Source organism: Peromyscus leucopus, chromosome 7 (genome assembly GCF_004664715.2).
Source record: "Peromyscus leucopus breed LL Stock chromosome 7, UCI_PerLeu_2.1, whole genome shotgun sequence".
Taxonomy (NCBI): Eukaryota; Metazoa; Chordata; class Mammalia; order Rodentia; family Cricetidae; genus Peromyscus; species Peromyscus leucopus.
This window is the reverse complement of record NC_051069.1, coordinates 52,447,578-52,466,472: the sequence shown is the minus strand read 5'-3', so window position 1 is coordinate 52,466,472 and position 18,895 is coordinate 52,447,578. Positions and strand designations below refer to the sequence as shown.

At 42.9% G+C, this 18,895-nt stretch overlaps 1 protein-coding gene and 1 non-coding gene across 2 annotated transcripts in view; one reads left to right on the top strand and one right to left on the bottom strand.

The window, feature by feature from the left end:
- Positions 1–11,057, bottom strand: part of Muc16 (mucin 16, cell surface associated) — a 197,758-nt gene extending 186,701 nt beyond the window's left edge. The window contains 1 exon segment of the mRNA XM_037208222.1: positions 10,970–11,057. Coding sequence (XP_037064117.1) covers positions 10,970–11,057 — 88 coding nt within the window.
- A 6,325-nt stretch (positions 11,058–17,382) lies between these two features.
- On the top strand, positions 17,383–17,487 carry LOC114686237. The gene has a single exon (XR_003733562.1). It is a non-coding gene; the product is annotated as a U6 spliceosomal RNA (small nuclear RNA).
- Positions 17,488–18,895: the final 1,408 nt, after the last annotated feature.

The following is an 18,895-nucleotide window of genomic DNA, read 5'->3' as shown; positions in this document are numbered from 1 at the left end:
AGGGCATTGAGAGATGTATATCAAGATCCTCTCTCACAAATCAAAAACAGAACCACTGCACAATATAGTGACTATAGTTAATAATGTCTTGTATATTTTAAAATTGATAAGAGAGTAATTTTAAATGTTCATGCCACTTTAAAGTGAAATATAGGTTCGATGACAGAGACATTGACTAATTACCTGATTCATGATTATGTATATATATCTATGTACACATATTAAGATATCACATTGCCTGAGATACCACCTTACGCCTGTCAGAATGGCTAAGATCAAAAACACTGAAGACACTTTATGCTGGAGAGGATGTGGAACTAGGGGAACTCTCCTCCACTGCTGGTGGGAATGCAAGCTTGTACAACCACCTTGGAAATCAATATGGCGCTTTCTTAGAAAATTGAGAATCAATCTCGCCCAAGATCCAGCTATACCACTCCTGGGCATATACCCAGAAAATGCTCAATCATACCACAAGAGCACTTGCTCAGCTATGTTCATATCAGCATTGTTTGTAATAGCCAAAACCTGGAAACAACCTAGATGCCCTTCAACTGAAGAATGGATGAATAAATTGTGGCACATATACACAATGGAATACTACTCAGCAGAGAAAAACAATGACATCATGAGGTTTGCAGGCAAATGGATGGATCTAGAAAAAATCATCCTGAGTGAGGTAACCCAGACTCAGAAAGACAAATATGGTATGTACTCACTCATAGGAAGATGCTAGATGTGGAACAAGGATGACTGGACTGTTACTCACATCACCAGTGAGGCTACCTGGAAAACGGGACCCAAGAAAGACACGGAGAAATGGATGAGATCTACATGAACAGCCTGGACATGAGTGGGAGCAATGAAGGGCAAGGGTCGAGGGAAAGAGAGCAGGAGATCCTAGCTGGATCAAGAAAAGAGTGGGAGAACAAGGAATAGGAGACCATGGTAAATGAAGACCACATGAGAAAAAGAAGAAACAAAGAACTAAAGAGGCCCACAGAAATCCACAAAGATACCCCCACAAAAGACTGCTGGCAATGGTCGAGAGACAGCCCGGACTGACCTACTCTGGTGATGGGATGGCCAAACACCCTAATAGTTGTGCCATAAACCCCATCCAAGGACTGAGGAATCTGGATGCAGACATCCACGGCTAGGCCCCTGGTGGAGCGCTGGGAGTCTAATTAGTGAGAAAGAAGAGGGTTTATATGAGCGAGAAGCGTTGAAACCAAAGTTGGATAAAGCACAGGTACAAATAACCAAATGAATGGAAACACATGAACTATGAACCAAAGGCTGAGGGGCCCCAACTGGATCAGGCCTCTGAAAAGGTGAGACAGTTGATTGGCTTAATCTGTTTGGGAGGCATCTAGGCAGTGGTACCAGGTCCTGGGCTCATTGCATGAGTTAGCTGTTTGAAACCTGGGACTTATGCAGGGACGCTTGGCTCAATCTGGGAGGAGGGGACTGGTCCTGCCTGGACTGAGTCTATCAGGTCGATCCCAGTCCTCGGGGGAGACCTTGATCTGGAGGAGGTGGGAATGGGGTGTGTGCTGGGGGGAAAGGGAGGGGGGCAGGAAGGGGGAGAACAAGGGAATCTGTGGCTGTTATGTAGAACTGAATAGTATTGTAAAAAAAATAATAATAAAATAATAAATAAAAAAACTATAGCTACAAAAAATATTATAAGTGAATACAATCTCAAAACTCAAAAAAAAAAAATCACATTGCATGTCTCCTACAGATATTAGCATCCAAAGATCCTCAAGTTCTTTCTATAGAATGTAGAAGTTTGGGGGCTGGTTAGATAGTAGGTAGGTCAGTGGTTAGGGAGGCTTACTGCTCTTGCAAAGGACCTGAGTTCAGTTCCTGCCACCAACATTAGATGGCTCACAACCTCCTGTGACTCTAGTTCCAGGGAACCTGACCCAATTTCCCAGCCTTTGTGGGTATTGCACTCATATGCGCGCACACACACACACACACACACACACACACACACACACACACACCAAGTAATAGAAATAAAGTTTTAAAAATGCTATAGTTTTTTTGCATAGAATCCACAGATATTCTTTTGTACATTTTACTTCTATATTATTTATAGAACCTAAAATATAAATGCAATGTAAACAATTGCTGTACTATGTTGATTAGGCTGTAATGACAAGAGAAATAGCCTCTATATTCATTTACAATAGATGCATTTTCCCCTAAACACTTTTCTATGCATTGTTGATTGAATCTAATGGGGGAGAGCCCAAGAACATGGAGACTGGTTGTATATATAACCTGTCTTTGCACAACTTAAAAATGCTTTCAATTGTACTATGCACATGGGCAAAATTTGCCACAAAATTCAATATATTTCTTACTAAGTGTCTCAGTTTTCACAAGCTGTTGTAGTTTATTGAATTTGTTATTACAGCTCATTCTCTGCTAGCCATCTCCTACAATCCATCTCTTTGCTTATCCCCAGTATGAGATTATCACTGGGAGATCATCACAAGGTGTCTTGCGCCAGAATCTCTATCTCTGGGAGTCTTTGAGCTATTTTGCTTGAATTCAAAGTATAGCTATATCACACATCAGCTGCCCACATTGGGGTAATTGTCATAATAGATTGTGCCTTTTCACCAAAATGGAAGCAATACTTTTTTTTTTTATTAAGGTTTAATATAGTCTAACAACAAATTATATTGATTTAGTTTTTATAAGTAGCTGAAAATAAATTATCAGAAAAATGTATATAGGTGATATACAAATACTATGGCATTTGAAATGCTATGTTCAAGAAGTGTAGATTGAAGAGTATATTTTCTGTTCACTAGCTTTAAAAAATTATTTTATATATAATTATGGGGATATGTGCATGTGAGGGTGAGGGTATGTGCACGTAAGGCCAGAAGAGGGTGCTGGTTCCCTTTCAAGCTTGAGTTACCAGAAATTCTGAACTGCTTGATATGGATACTGGGAACCAAACTTGAGTCCTCTGAAAGAGCAACAAGCATTCTTAATCACCCTTTCCAATGCCTGTTATCATCATCCTGACTCCCTTTAGTATAGTGCCATCATAGAACAGAGCTGTTCTTTTTTATAGCTTGGAAAGGAGAATCCTCAATAAGGAGGGAATCAGAGATGTAGGAGAGAGAGCTAGAATCAGAATACACTTTCCCTTCAGAAGTCATTTGTATCTTTGTCTTTGAGGGGTGTTTTTTGTTGCTTTTTTTTATTAATAATGCTTTTGTTGCATACATGTATATTATTGTGCTTTGCTCCTATTCACCCCACATTGCCCTCTCTTTCTTTTACTCTCCCTCTTCCTGTGGTCCCCAGTAGTAGTCCTTGCTCTTGCATATAATATATATTATATTATGCATATATGCTGGAACTGCTCTTATCTATGCATATTTTTGCATACTCAGTATATTCAACAGTGCATATTCATGCATGGACACTTATATATTTATATTTAAATAAAAAACTCTGCATATGAGAGAAAGCATGCAACATTTCTTTCTTTATCTATGACTTTTTCACATGTACCCTTCCCATTCCCTTTGCACTCAACCAACTATAGGATGAAATATTTTAAAAGAGAAGTATATTTTTACCAAAACCCTACAGGCTTTTGTCTTTATTAGGCCCTAAACAACAAGTTGTAATAACTATGTACAGATCACTTACAGATACAGATGAATTACAATAGACATTATAAGTAGTCTAGAGAGGATTTAAGATATATGGGAGGCTGTGGGTAGTCCTTGCTAAAGCTACAGCATTTTATAAAACTGACTTTCCCATGCTGGGACTTTGGTGTTCCAGAGCATCCTGGACCCATTTCCCTGTGGACACAGAGGAAAGCTGACAGCTGTGGGAAGGAGTGTGTTTTAGGAGTGGGGTAGGGGGCTAGAACAGCAAACATCAGAGATAAAAACGCAGACCAGATCTCAGGAACAGATAAATGAAAGCAGCTGAAACTGGTGAAGATGGAAAGAAAGACTAGGAGGGTAGAGACAACCAACAGCCAGTCCCATCCACCCCACCTTCCTGCCACTTCACAGAGTTTGTCTCCTCACAGTAGAAAGTCCAGAGCCACAGAAGTATGAGGTCGGACCAGTCTGGGCAGCCTCCAGGCAGGGATGAGGAGGGGCTCAGGGAGTCTTAAAATTGCTAACTGATCCTGCCTCCTGAAGACAATAGGTAGAACTACTTGTTCCTGACCAGTCTTCTATCTTTCTTGCTCATTCTCAAATCAAAGATGGCTGGGTCTTGGAGATCTAGGTAAAAGTAGCTCCTTGTCCTGCTCCCTGCCCTGGAAGGAGAGGGTTAAGGACTGACTCCCCACTTGAGCAAAGTGAAGGTATTCTACCAGGACTGAAAAAACGGAATTTCCAGGGAGGGAAAGGACCTCATTATATATACACACCCACACTGCTGTGGGAGAATAGAGACTGAAGAAAGCTACAAGATAAAGCAACAGATAAAGGAAGTCAATTGGCAGAGAAAAACTGGAAGCCCTACTCTATCTGGCCTTCATACAACAATGGAGCATGCTCAAGAAAAGCCCAGGATATACAAACATGGGAGAGACAGTTGCTACATAAATGTCCTTTAAAAAGCCATGAGAGTCATGGCCTAGTGCTTCGGGTTCTTTCCTTAACTCACTAACCCACTTCTATTCTGGGGGATGCTTTCCCTTCTTAATAAACTGTGTCTATTGTTAGTTCTCATTATGTGTCTAGGGCCCAATTCTTTGCCATGGAACATAAGAACCTGGACATTTCAGCACAGACTCAGATCTATACTTCTAACAACATTCATGCAGTCACTAATACAAACATGGACAATACTCATGTGCACAGACATAAACTCTCAGGGATATGCTGACAGAAACTTATGTATACTACATACTTTCACTTAAGCACACAAATACTGTCTCACTCACATGCATACATACAGTCTCACACATGCTGATATCCACACATATGTAGTCTCAGTCAAACATTCATCCACTCAAATACACACATAGTATACTTCCTATTGCATGTTCATACATACCCATGGACACACTGTACCACAATACTATTAGACATTTACAGACACAGAAAATGACTAAGATAGTCACAGCCTTTCACATTCATTCACCCAAATTGGCAGGTATGCAGGTCCTGAAACTCTGAATTCCTTCCGGGTTCTGCCTCAGCTCACTTCACTGAACCTCAGTTTTTTTCCAAGATTAAAACAGAAATGATTAGAAAATACACCTATCTACCTGGGTATGTCAACAAAGCTTAACTAAGATGAGATGAATTAGTGTAGTTGATTACAAGAACTGCTTGCTTCTCCATAACCCTACTCTGTTGAAGTCAACTCTTCCCACTGCAGTCCTGCACCCGTGACTCTCCACTCTTTTTTCTTCCTATTGACCCCTTAATATTGTATAATTAACATCATATAGTCATGGCTTGCAAAGTTTCCCCTTGCTAGCATGCCCAATTCCAGCAGGGATATTTGTTTTGTTTTCGAGTATAATCTGCAACCCTACACTCCTAGGTAAGATAGGGGGTGGAGGCAAAGAGACTCATCTGGAAGCTCCCAGGCTAGAAGTGTTTCTCTACCTGGGGTGCATATAACATACAGAGCATGCTCCCCAAAGCTCATGATATACCAGTGTAGAAGAGGCAGGTGTTTTGCAAATGATCTATAAAGGGTCAGGAGCCTCATTGCCCAGCACTCTTGAGCACATGCTTTTTCAGATCTCCAGTCTACTCCAGTTCATAGGAGTGATTTTACCTTTCTTAATAAACCATTTCTATGTCCCTGGTCTAATTCTTTGTTCTGGGAGATGACAACCTGTATACTTCAGATGCCTTAGGACACAGATCCATCCTTTATAACAGCAGAAACAACATGGAATAATGCCTTGATGCCCCAGGCACAGCTATGTCTTCCCAGCTGTCTCTGTGGCAGGAGAGTAGCATGAAGTGTTAGGTCATAAGTAGGGTACATAAGAAACCTCTTGGTGGGGAGGAATACTGGAACAGAACTGCCAACATGTAATGGTGCATGTGCAGACACTGGGATATAAAAGTCTCAGTCCTTGGTACAGCATTTGCCATTGAGCTTCTGACCTTTCTCTCAACTACAGCCCACTTTCTCTCTTGGAAGTTTTATCTGTGTTTCTTCCCATCCTCCCTTTCTCTCTCTACCTTCCCTTTCTCTTCCTCTTTCTGTTCTTCTTCCTTCCTTCCTTCCTTCCTTCCTTCCTTCCTTCCTTCCTTCCTTCATTTCTTTTTCTGTGTGTGAATCTGATGCATGTACACATGTATGTATGAGTGCAGTTCCCAGGCCAGAAAAGAATGCTAAGTATCTTCTTATACCACTGATGGCCTTATTCCTTTGAGATGGGGTCTCTCAGAGACCTGTGCTGGCAGCCAGTATGCCCCAGTGCTTCTCCTGCCTCCATGTTCCACTGTGCTGGAGTTACAAGTATATTCACACCTATTTATTTATTTATTCATTTATTTACACTCATGATATTAATCACATTTGTGGTATTCATAGATTACATTTGCAGTATTCATTCAAATATATATATATATGTATGTATGTATTTAATTTTAAATGTCGAATGTCAATTCTTAAAGGGGGTAGGAGGTCTTAATTACAGGCTTACAGCACAATGGGAGGACCCCAGAGGGCAGAAGTTCACTACTGATGTTTTACAATCTTGCATCTAAGCTGTTAACGCCCATTATTCAGGATACACAGACAAGGAACTTCCCTTAAGCATTCAGGAGGGTGGAACCTGGCAGGGAATTAGCATTGGGAGTATATCAAGGTCAAGGTCTGCAAGCAAGGCAACAGTTACCCAAAACAGGGGCCAGGGCCCTGCAGGTCCCCCTTTTATTAAAAAATGAGCTTCTGACTTGGGTTGGGTGGGACGTCAGCAGGTCACCTTATCCATCATGGAGACGCATGCCCAGGCCACACAGGTGCTCTGCCTTAGGTTAGTGAGTGCCCCCCAGGCATTACCCGTCTCTGAATACTCATTATCATACTGGCTCAATCATGTCACACCTATTTTTGATGTTGTTTTAACGAGTGCTGAGGACATGAACTCAAGTCATCTTGCTTATGCTATCGCATTCTTACCACTGATCCATTTCCAGCCTGTATATTCCCTCTTAATAACCTGTTTCTGCTTCTGCTACTGTTCACATCTCACTCTTTGTTTGTGGTGGTTTGAATGAGAATGGCCCCATAGGATCATATATCTGAATGCTTGGTCCCCATTTGGTAGAAGTATTTGGGAAGTGGTAAGATGTATGGTCTTATTGTTAGAGGCATGTCACTGGGGGTGGGCTTTGAGGTTTCAAAAGCCCATACCATTACAGTTCCTTTGCTCTCTGCCTTATGGCTGTGTCTCAAGATGTAAGCTCTGTTTTTTCTCCAGTGTCATGCCTGCCTGCTGCCATTCTCATCAGTGTAGTGGCCTTGGACTCCAGCTCTCTGGAACCCAAAATTAAATGTTTTCTTTTATAAGTTTCCTTGATCATGGTATTTTTGTAATAACAATAAAAAAGTAACTAAGACACTATGCAATTCTTATTCCACATTACAAGAATCTGGGAATTCCAGCAGGTACCCACTGGATGCCAATATTTGCTGATAACACCCCCTTACCCATGAGAGATCTTTTTAAACTCCAACCAGATATTCAACTCCACAGGTATTACCAAAGCCTACAAAACATTGTTTTTTCCCCTCTACACACAGGCATGATAACATCTAACATTAACTGGGCACAGTAAGTTAACCATAACCAGGAGTAAAATAGATACAATTGCTAGCTTTGGTCAGTGGCTGCATTGTAGCCTGTGAGGTTTGTCCGAGTTGCATTCGCTGCTCATTAATAACAAGCAGCAGAATATTAGTCAACACTCTATGATTACTAGAGTCTGACTTTTCACTCTGTCTGGCAGCTGTTGACTCAGATTTACTGCTCAGAGGATATGGGATTCATTGCCAGTATTTTACCTCAAAAGTCCTGAAGGGTGTCTGGACTGATTCCAGGGGACTTTTTTGGGAGGGCCTGAGGAGGTTGGTGGAGGGGCCACCTCCCTATACCCCAGGCCACCTGTCTTCCCTGAGATAGAAATGGGGTTGCCCAGATCAACAGCTCACAGAATCTAACCCTGAGTAAGCCTTGGTGATAAAAGCAATTAAACACCCTCTCTTTGTAGCAACTTGGGAAGAGTTGTAAAAACCTGCCCACCATTCAGGGCATTGTGTCTGATGACCTCACAAAGCTATCCAACTGTCCCCTGGCTTCCAGGACTTGAAGGACTCAATGCTATCTAAGTGGGATGCGGTTGGGGGAGGAGGGAACAAGAGAAAAGGAAGAGTCAAGACCACCTTTGGATTTTGGAATATGCTGGGGGCTTCCTGCCCTCACCCCTTCAGAGGCTTGGAGGTGTCTTTGTACCAAGCAAAGAATAAATGAACAGATTATTAAGCACCTAGGTACACTAAAGCTCTCCCTTGCACAACAGTATCTTATATACTGGAAAGATTCAGTGGGAAAGTAAAAAATTCCTGCTCAGGAAGTCAGAGTAGAACAATGTGTGGGTTTGGGTGGCTTCAGGTTGAGGACTGGAGGATGTTGGATCTTCTTTCTGCAGGTGGTGTGTATCTCTCTCTCTCTCTCTCTCTCTCTCTCTCTCTCTCTCTCTCTCTCTCTCTCTCTGTGTGTGTGTGTGTGTGTGTGTGTGTGTGTGTGTGTGTGTGTGTGTGTTTCCTGACAGTGATGAACATTTAGAGTCCTTTTCTACAGTCAGGGCTGCATGACCCAAGAAGACTTCTCTAAATGACTCACAGACCTGAAAAGTTCATCCTTTGGACCCAAGAATAGGTTGTCTTGGGGAAGGTTCTTTGACTGTCTTTCTGGCTTTGCTCTTCCCCTATGCCTCCTCACATCACACAACTCTACTCTCAGCTCACATAAATCCACCCAAATACACTTAGTGCTAGCTGCTGACTTCTGCCTTTGCCCATGTAGTCTCCTATGCCAGAAATGCCTTCTTCTCTCCTCAAGAACCACAGCTACAAAATTCCCTGCCAGTCCCCTGTTTGGAAAAGCCTGTGCTGGTGTGCAGTGGATGCATGCTTCCCTATCTTCTGTGCTTCAAAGTGGCCCATGCCAGTCTGGCACTGTGCCTCCAGTGTGGGCAGTCGCTTGTCTTGCCGGTCGGACAGAAGATCATAGAATCCTGTGGGAGCATGGGTTTCTGAGCTGTTCCACCTCCACTCTGACAGTTTCTCTTATGTGCTAGGAGCCTGGGGTTCCATAAAATCATTGGGGAATAAGGTTGTGAGTGAGCAACTGAGCAAAGGGTACCTGGTCAGCTGCACTCAAATCCCAGGGGATATTTCTTGGGCAAAACAGCAGCTTTGTGATCTCATTCAAATCAGTCCAGAAAAATGCAACCTTGGCTTTGAAGGGAGTCTTTACTCAAAACCAAGAGAAAAGAGCATGTCCTGGTTCTGACTGCCTCTGCGTCAGAACAGCCAGCTAAGAAACAAAAGGGACACCAGGAAAGGAAGGGCACCTCACCCTCACTTGCTTCCATGGTTCTGATTTCTGTCTCACACCGGGGACACCCAGACATTTTCCACATAATTGACCAGTCCACATGCCAAAGGAACTGTACACCCATTTCTGCAAAGCACAAACAAGCTTGCTAAACATACTTAGTGTGGAATGGTGAGATGGCTTAGCAGGCAAGGTGATTACCACCATGGCTGATGATCAGTGTGAACTTCAGGACCCACATGACAGAAGAAAACAGACTGCTACAAGCTGTCCTCTAATGTCCTCTATGCCCACATGACATCATGGCATGTGTGTCCACACACATGCATGCACGTGTACATACATACATACATACATACATACATACACACACATATGCACACACACAAATAAATATAAATAAATAAATGTAGTTAAAATAGTTTTAATACTTAACATGAAGCCATGGGGGTGGCTCAGTGGGTAAAGCACTTTCAATACAAGCCTAATCCCCAGAACCCGATATTAGCCAGATGCAGCAGTGCATGCTTGCAATCCCAGCACTGTGGAGACACTGCATCCCTGGAAAGTCATGGACTAACTAGCTTGTCATATGCAGAGTGAACATGAGGCTCTGTCTCTAACAAGGTGGAAAGTGAGGAACTGATCCCTGAGGTTGTCCTTTGACCTTCACATGTGCTCAATGGTCCACGAACACACACACATACACACACACACACACACACACACACACACAGAGAGAGAGAGAGAGAAGAGAAGAGAGGAGAGAGAGAGAGAGAGAGAGAGAGAGAGAGAGAGAGAGAGAGAGAGAGAGAGAGAGAGATTTTTCAAAATAGCTCATGAACTATGCCTCAAGTCCAATCTTCTTTGTCCTATCTATAAGTAAGGATTCTCCTTGGTAAATATATTACATTTACCATCTCTCTTCCAACTGCAACATATCTAAGACAGGCTCTATGTTGAAAACAAAATTCTGTGGATAAGAAAAAGGAATTTATCAATGCCTACTTTCCCTGATACCTCAGCTTAATTGAAGATCATTTAACCTTGAAGCTCCTCAAATCACATATACAGCTATTGCTGACAATATTACTGCACGTGACAATCTTTGAGTTCCTGTTGTCTTTCTGCTTAATTAACAAACTCACTCACTTGGGATCACTCTGACTTGTCCTTCAGTTCTGCTCCATGGGATGTCAGGGACCAAGGTGTACTGAAACCGAAGTCCCTGAGTCTATGAGGGGGACGCCTTAATCAATAGTTGTGATTCTTGCTGCTAGCAAGAACACCATGAAGGGGCTTGCAAAAGCCAGAGCACCCTTGTTTTCTGCTTCTCTCCTCCCAGAGTCTTTCCTGTCCAGTCCTTACCTGGCCCATAGGTGAGCAGAAGACTGGCAGCCAGAGTCAGCAGGTAGCTCCATCGATGTGCCGAGGATGCCAGGCTCTCCTGCCCCATCCTCCAGCCTGACTGTGCTGTGCTTTGCTTCTTACTCCTTAGACTGAGTCCCTGAGACTGAACCCAGTCTAACCTGGTCCTAGCTTAACTTCAGGGAGGGTGCGGAGGACACACCTTGCTAGGTTTCCCAGGAGGGGCAGGGCCTGCCCTAGGGGAAAGTTGCCATAGCTGGCAAAGGTCATCTGGCATTATCCAGAGCCCATACAGTGACTAACACCTTGTAGACCAATGCAAGGCTCAGGGTAACCACGGCCCCTAAGCTTGACCCTTGGGCTGAGCCAAGATATCTACACTAATCTATCTGAGTTTGAAGGAGGACAGAGGAGCCTCTGGTACACATCTATCCTTTTTAATTTTTTCCCACATTTTACCTACCTGACGTCCTTGCTTAGAGCCTGGTACCACCAGACAGGACTGGGGTGGACCCTCCCCTGAGGAAGGTGCTACTCCCCCAGAGTGCAGTTTGGTATGTGTAGGAGTGCAGAGTAGGCAGCATTCCTGCATGGGAACTCCCTCGTTGCTGGGAGAGATGAAGACTGAGCTTTTTAGCAGCCTGCAATGGCCACCCTGTTTTCTTTTGTCCCCATCATGATCCTTCCCTTGCCACTACAGGAATTGTAGTGTATTATTTCTAAGTAAAGCTGCTCAGCTGCTGCTGACAGACAAGAGGGGTGAATTCAAAAAAAGAATTCAACAAGAGGAGCTGGAGATATAGCTTAGTGTTGAGAGCACTGGCTACTCTTCCAGAGGACCCACGTTCAATTTCAGGCACGCACACAGTGGCTGAAGACCATCTGTAACTCCAGTTCCTGAGATCTGACCCCTTTGGCCTCCATGGACAAGAGGCACACAATTGGTGCGCAGACCTTCATGCAGACAAACACCCATACACATAACAATGAAATACAATATAAAATTAGAAAAAAAGAAGAACAGAATTCAGGGAGAGGTCTGGGGTTCTGACTCATATTTGCAAGACCCTTAGCCTCTTCCTGGTTTTGTGGGGTGAGTATTCATTCATTTATGTAGATGTGTTGGTGCATGTGTCCACGGGTGGACTCCAGAAAACAGTGTTGGGTGTCATAACTCCTCAGGTATCGTCCACCCTTTTTAAATTTAATCATTTTGTTACATTAACTTATTTTTTTGTTTGAGTCTTATGTATGTGCATGCATACTGTAGCACTCATGTAAAGGCTGGGTGACAACTTTAAGGGGTCAGTTTTCTCCTTCCACTATGTGGCCCTCCATTGGCCTGGGACTCACTAATGTGGCACAATGGGTCACAGCAAGCCCAGGTATCTGCATATCTCCACCTCCCCAGCATAGGGAGTACAGATGCACACCACCACACCACTATTGCACCATACTGTGAGCACAGCTCAGGGCTTTATAGGTAGATTCTGAGAACTGAACTCAGGTTCTCTGGCTTGCAAGGCAAACATTTACTGATTTAGCTTTCTCCCCAGACTCCTTCCTCAATATCTTATTAAAAATAAACTGGGGCAAGAAATGGGATCTCCTTGATCCCTCAGTCTTCTTGTCCAGGCACTTGAGAGATCTTCATCTTTCAGCCTTACAACAACCAGTTCTGACAGATTTAAGATCACTCATCTCTAAGAAGCGGATTGAGAGCAGGCACTCAGGGAAAAGGAGTTTGGGATTCAGGCCCTCATGTCTCTCTTACATCTTGTACCTGGAACTAAACTCCATAAACCTATGTCTGATACAAGTTTATCAATATTCTCCACCTCCCATGCCCGAGGTCACCACCCTCTTGGCAATTTTCTGAAGACTGGCCCACCTATCTGCTTGCCCTACTTATACTACTTATAATATAAATGCATTGTGACCCCTCCCCATCATATTCTGAGCATGCACAAATGAACAAGTATAGGGTTGGACTGTAGCCAGTAAGTCAGTGTGAGACATCAGACTTGAATGTGGAAGTGGTGGAGAAGTGGGTCAGGCTTCCTGGAACAGATGTCTCAAAACCTCAGGTGAAAGGGTAAGTTGGAATCGGCTGGACCAGGGGAGGTGGGAGTGAAGAAGGGAGTTCTCTAAAGAGAATACAGCTGCTGGGGGTAGTGGAATTAAAAAGCAGGAGGAGTTGAGCTTGGCTTTTGCCTGAACTTTTAAGTTCAGTCCCTACCAAGGTGCTCCCCACCTATGAAAAGCAAACACAGAGAAGCAGAAGTCAAGCCATTGCTCCCCCAAGCTCCAGTGTTGAGTTTACACATTTCTAGAACTTTCTCTAGGATGGAACCTCAAGCCTCTTACATGTCATCAGCCAATCAGTCAGTCACAAGGATCCAAGTTCAAAAGCTACCCTGCCTTTATAAAGAGCAAGCAGGACCCTGGTTCAGTTCCCAGAACCTACGTCAGGCAGTTCACAACTGCCTGCAACTCCAGCTCCGACAGATCTGATGCCCTTGTCTGGCTTCCAGTCACTCCACTCATGTGCACATGCACACACACAGTCACAGGCATAATTAAAAATCAAATAAATCTTTAAAAGAAAGGCAAGAAGAGCAGGATTAGTGCATTTAGTTTCACTATAGGCAATCATAACTACATTTGTTGAGTACCTACTAGGTGATATAAAACATTTCTAGTCATCACTAAGCTAGGATTTCCCCTCTTCCATGGAGTAGGGTTGGGGCCTCATACAAGCTAGGCAAGTACTCCTCAACTGAGCCATACTTCTCCAGCCTCCCACTGGATGGCTCTAGATCAGAGCTCTGCCTGTCACTTATACTCCTAGCCCTTCACTGGAGAATTCCAGACAGTCATTCAAACACATGACAATTCTAGTGCCTTAGAATCCCACATGTTGTGATTATAGGTGTCAACCATGAGTGTCTATCTGTGTGTGTGTGTGTGTGTGTGTGTGTGTGTGTGTGTGTGTGTTGAGTACATATGTGCATGCAGGTGTATGTGTGTGCATGTGGAAGCAGAAGTATATTTCAGGTACCTTCCTCAATAACTCTCCACTTTAAATTTTTTTTATTTAAGGACTTCATATGTGTGTATAACGTATTTTGATCGAGCACATCCATGGAGAGCATTTTAAGAAGTGTGCTCCTTGGGCATGAAAGATATCAAAAAACTGGCCAGGAAGGAGATGAGAATGCCAAATGTGTACATTGATACTGGAGTCAACAAAGCTGTTTGGAGCAAAGGAATAAGGAAAGTTCCATTCAGTACCCATGTGTTTTTGTCTAGAAAACATAAAGAAAATATGGATTCACCAAATAAGCTCTGTACTATGTCCCTGTCACCACATTAAAAAAATCTGCTGTCTCTCTTAGTGATGAGAAAATCTCTAACATCTGCACTGCAGAGGGCAGCAGACAACATGGACTTCAACCTTTCCCCAAGCCTCTGAATAAATGTTTTGACTTAAAAAAATCTATTGTCAATGTGGATGAAAACTAACTTTTAAATGTCAAATCAAGTTATAAAACTGAAAAGAGAAAGAAAAGATACTCATAGTGTTGTCATCCAACCAGCCAGATGAGTAGATTTCAAAAAGAAGGAAATGAAACACTCCCCCGACCCTCTGCTTCAAATGCCACAGGCAAGGTGGAGTTACAGGAAGCTCAGAAGAATCTGTTGAGAAGTCTTATGAAGGGAGTTTCCACAAAAGAATGAATGAGGGTCAGAATGTCAGGCAGAGAAGTGAAGAGAGAATGATGGAGGATCTGGAGATAGCGTGAGTGCCAATCCCCATAGCAACAGTTATGACGACTGTAATAATGTTTACTGACCACTCAATTATGTGAGGCATTGGGGAACAACACGGTACTATGAGTACACAGACATTAAATTCCAGTAACAACAAAAGACATTTATTTAATATTTCTCTGAGCTACACCCTTCACAAAACTTTCTGACTCACTGAGTTCCCAAGGTATCTCTGTGAGGTTTTTGCAATCATATATCCATACAGAGGATATGCAGTTGCCCAGTGAATTTGCATTCACATAATGTTCAAGGGCAATCAAAGATGTACCTTGTCTGGTAAAGTGCTCATCTAGCAGGCATGAAGCCCTGGGTATGACCCCAGCACTGTGTAACTGGGTATGGAGGTACATACCTGAAATTCCAGTTCTAGAAGGGGGAGACAGAAGGATCAGGAATTCAAGGTCATTCTCAACTCCATAGTGAGTGCAAGACCAGTCTGAGCTATAGGACAACTTGTCTAAAAAAAAATAGAAAATTAAGGGTAGGGAAGAGCAATGGAGGGGACAGAAGTGAGACAAGTGTATTTAGGTATAAAAAACTCTTTGGAAAAGGATTATGAAGGAATTGTCCAACACAGAAGTTCTCAAGTGAAAGCAACTGATTTCCTCCCAGATCCTAGGGGCATTTAGAAATATCTGGAGATTTTTGGTAGTCAAATTGAGACAAGGGGAATATTAAAGGTATTTAGTCGATAGAGACCAGGGTAGTGAGATTAACATCCAATAATTCTAATTACAACCTCCCACAATAGAGCATCATCCAACCCCAAATGTCAGTGACATCCAGACCAAGAATCCCTCTGAACCCTTCCCCATCTAAACGGCATTCCTCATTTAAACGTTGAAAGTACCTTACTCCTTGAGTACTTCCCGCCTTGCTCTGCTCCAAACTCTGGTCTCATTTTCCCCTCAAACTCCTCCAATGGTGGGCTGGGGAGGTGATTCAGTTGATAAAGTGCTTGCTGTTTAAGCTTGGGGACCTGGATTTGATCTCCAGAATCCATGCAGAAAAATGATAAATAAACAAATAACTGAGCATGGTAATGTGTGCTTGTGATTCTACTGTGAAAAATTATTTTTGCCAACACGGTGAAAGACACAGTTTCCACCTGCATCAGAATAAGAGCCAAGTGCACTTACTGCTCCATTCTGCTTGCTAGTGGGGTTTGGGTTTCGGCATACTCTTTTCAAAACAGAAGTCGCCTCATTGGGCCATTTTCACTTTGTTCCTGTGTTCCCTTGTGTGACACAGAGATTATTCTTTCTTTGTTTCTAACATGATCTCTGGGAATGCAGAGGCAGAAAGATCCTTGGGGCTCACTGGCCAGCCAGCCTAGCCCATTCAAGAAGCACTAAGTCCTGGGGAGTTTGTCACAAACAAACAAAGAACACAACAACAACAACATCCAACAAGTGGGTCTGGAGAGATGGCTTAGTGGTTAAAGACCTTGCTATGTAAGTAGGACAATTTGAGCTTTGTTCCCTAGAACCACATAAATGTTGGGTGGGCATGGTGGTTTACCTTTAATTCCAGCCTAGAAAGGCAGAGGTAGTGTGTGGTTTGAATGAGAATGCCCCCACCCCCACACCCCAGATATTTGAATGCTTGGTTCCCTGCTTGGGAAGGATTAGGAGGTTTGGGCCTTGTAGGAGAAGGAGTATCACTAGGAGTGGGCTTTGAGATTTCAAAAGCTCACACATTCCCAGTATCTCTCTGCCTTATTGCAGATAAGAATGTAAATTTTCAGCTACTGCTCCAGCACCATGTCTGCCTCCCTGCTGCCATGATCCTGACATGAAGGTCATGGACTTATATTCTGAAACTGTAAGCCCCCCATAAATTCTTTGTTCTGTACGTTGCCTTGGTTGTGGTCTTTCATCACAGAAATAGATAAGTAACTAAGAGAGATCACATATCCCCAGAGCAAGCTGGGCAGTGAGACCAATCATGTCAGTGAGCTCAGGATTTGGTTGAGTGACCCTCCCTCAATGACTAAGTTGAAAGATTGAGAATGATTTGCAGCATCAACCTCAGGCCTGCAAATGGTCCTTCACACACGTGCACATCTCCTCTCCTGCCCACCCCACCCCCCAATATCTCAGGATCTCCACACTTAGTGTTCTCCTTTATTACCTATCATGTCATTTTTTTCCTCCCAATCATTAATACCTGAGATCTTTCCACGTGTTATTCATTTTCTGTAAACCTGGATCTTTCTATCTCTCAAGCTTCCACAAAAAATATCACCTCATTAAAGAGCTCAGCTCTTCCTTCCTTCTCTATCTACTGTCTTCTTTATTTCTTCCCCAGAACACACCAATCTTTAATATGTATCATTATTTTATCATTAATTTTCCACTTTACTGTCTCCATCTGTCCAAAGTGACCAGGGACTGTGTTATCTTATCAATGCTACATCCCTTGTGGGTGGCATACAACAGACTCCCAAATATTTTGGTAAATAATCTGGATATATGATATTGGCCCAGCTGCTCAGTAGGCTGTGAAGTATGGGGATTGAGGAGTTTGCAGACCAGTCTGGGCAGTATAGAGAGACACCAAACAGCATAACAAAAGAGGTGCTTGCTTAGGCAGCACATTTGCTAATATTGGAATGATACAGAGAAATTAGCATAGCCCCTGTGCAAAAATGACACAAGATCTGTAAAGCATCACACACACACACACACACACACACACACACACACACACACACACAGCACACACAAATAATAATAAAAGAGCGGATGAAGGTGTAGCTTTAGTAGAGTATTTACCTAGCATGTACAAAGTCATGAGTTCCATTCTGGCATTGCATAAGCTAGATATGATGGTGTAAGCCTGTCATTTCAGTTCTGGGGAGGTGGAGGTAGGAGGGTTTAAGATCATTCTCTGCAATCACGGGCTACATGAAGCCTTGTCTCAAAATACAGCAAATTTAAAACTAATAATAAAATAACAAAAGAGCAGTAATTACAACCAAAAGTAATTGTTGTACAAAAATGGCTGATAACCTTAGAGTTTCCTTCAAATGTGGTGATGGGAACCCCAATGCATAGGATAGATGTTTGAAGGGAACCACAACCAGACTTTCAGGGACACACTCCATCAAATGCCATCTTGGATCTCTTCCTTTGAGAACTTTCTGAGTGATTCCTGAACTGCCTGACACTTCATCTCAGCTCACAGCCTCCTCTCTGCTCTGACTTTGAGAATTGTCTTTATTGACAATGATTGCTTGCCAACATTCCTACCACTTTGATTTCCCCTCCACCCAGCCAACACAGTGACCTTGCCTCCCCTGCCCCTGCTACAAATTCTTCCTTGCCTTCTCACCACCATTACACTCCAGTTTGCTGTTAAGACCCATCTTGAACTGGTAGATGTTCCTCATTTGCTAAAATAGAACCTGCATTCTCAGGTCCCCATGTCTAGGCCCAGTACTGCACCAGGTCTGCTTCCACCCCTTGTCCTGATGCATTACTTTGAAGGTTGTGCTTATGAATGCCATGATTCTCCCCAGAAAGAAAGCAAAACTTGCTTCCCTGTTTCCAAAACTCATTATGCATTATTTTTTTCATGAGATGTAGGGGTAAATACCTTAAGCTGCACACTCAACTGTGTACATTATTTTTTTGTATACCAAAAAAGAGAGGGGAAAATAAGAGCTGGGGTTATATGTCATTGACAGAGGGCTTGTGAAGGACGTGCAAGGTGCTTGCTTGATGATATGATCAGCTATGTGTTTTATCTCCCCACATATTCTAAATTGTGGATCCACTCCAGAGCACCAGTAAATGTACAATATGGTTAGTGTTAACTGTGAACTCAACAGAATCTAGAACCATGTAGGAGATAGGCCTTTGGTAATGCCTGTAAGGGGATTATCTTCATTGTGTTAAATGATAAGGTAAGACCCCTCTTAACTGTGAGTTTCCCCTTTCTCTGTCCACCTTCTCCCTTGTATCACCTTACTGTCTCTCAAATCTATCCAGCCCTTCTTTCTATTTGTTTATTTGTTAACAATTTTGTATACATATAGACTGAATTTTTTTGTCATTTTCACCCCATTACCTTTTCTCTACTTCAATG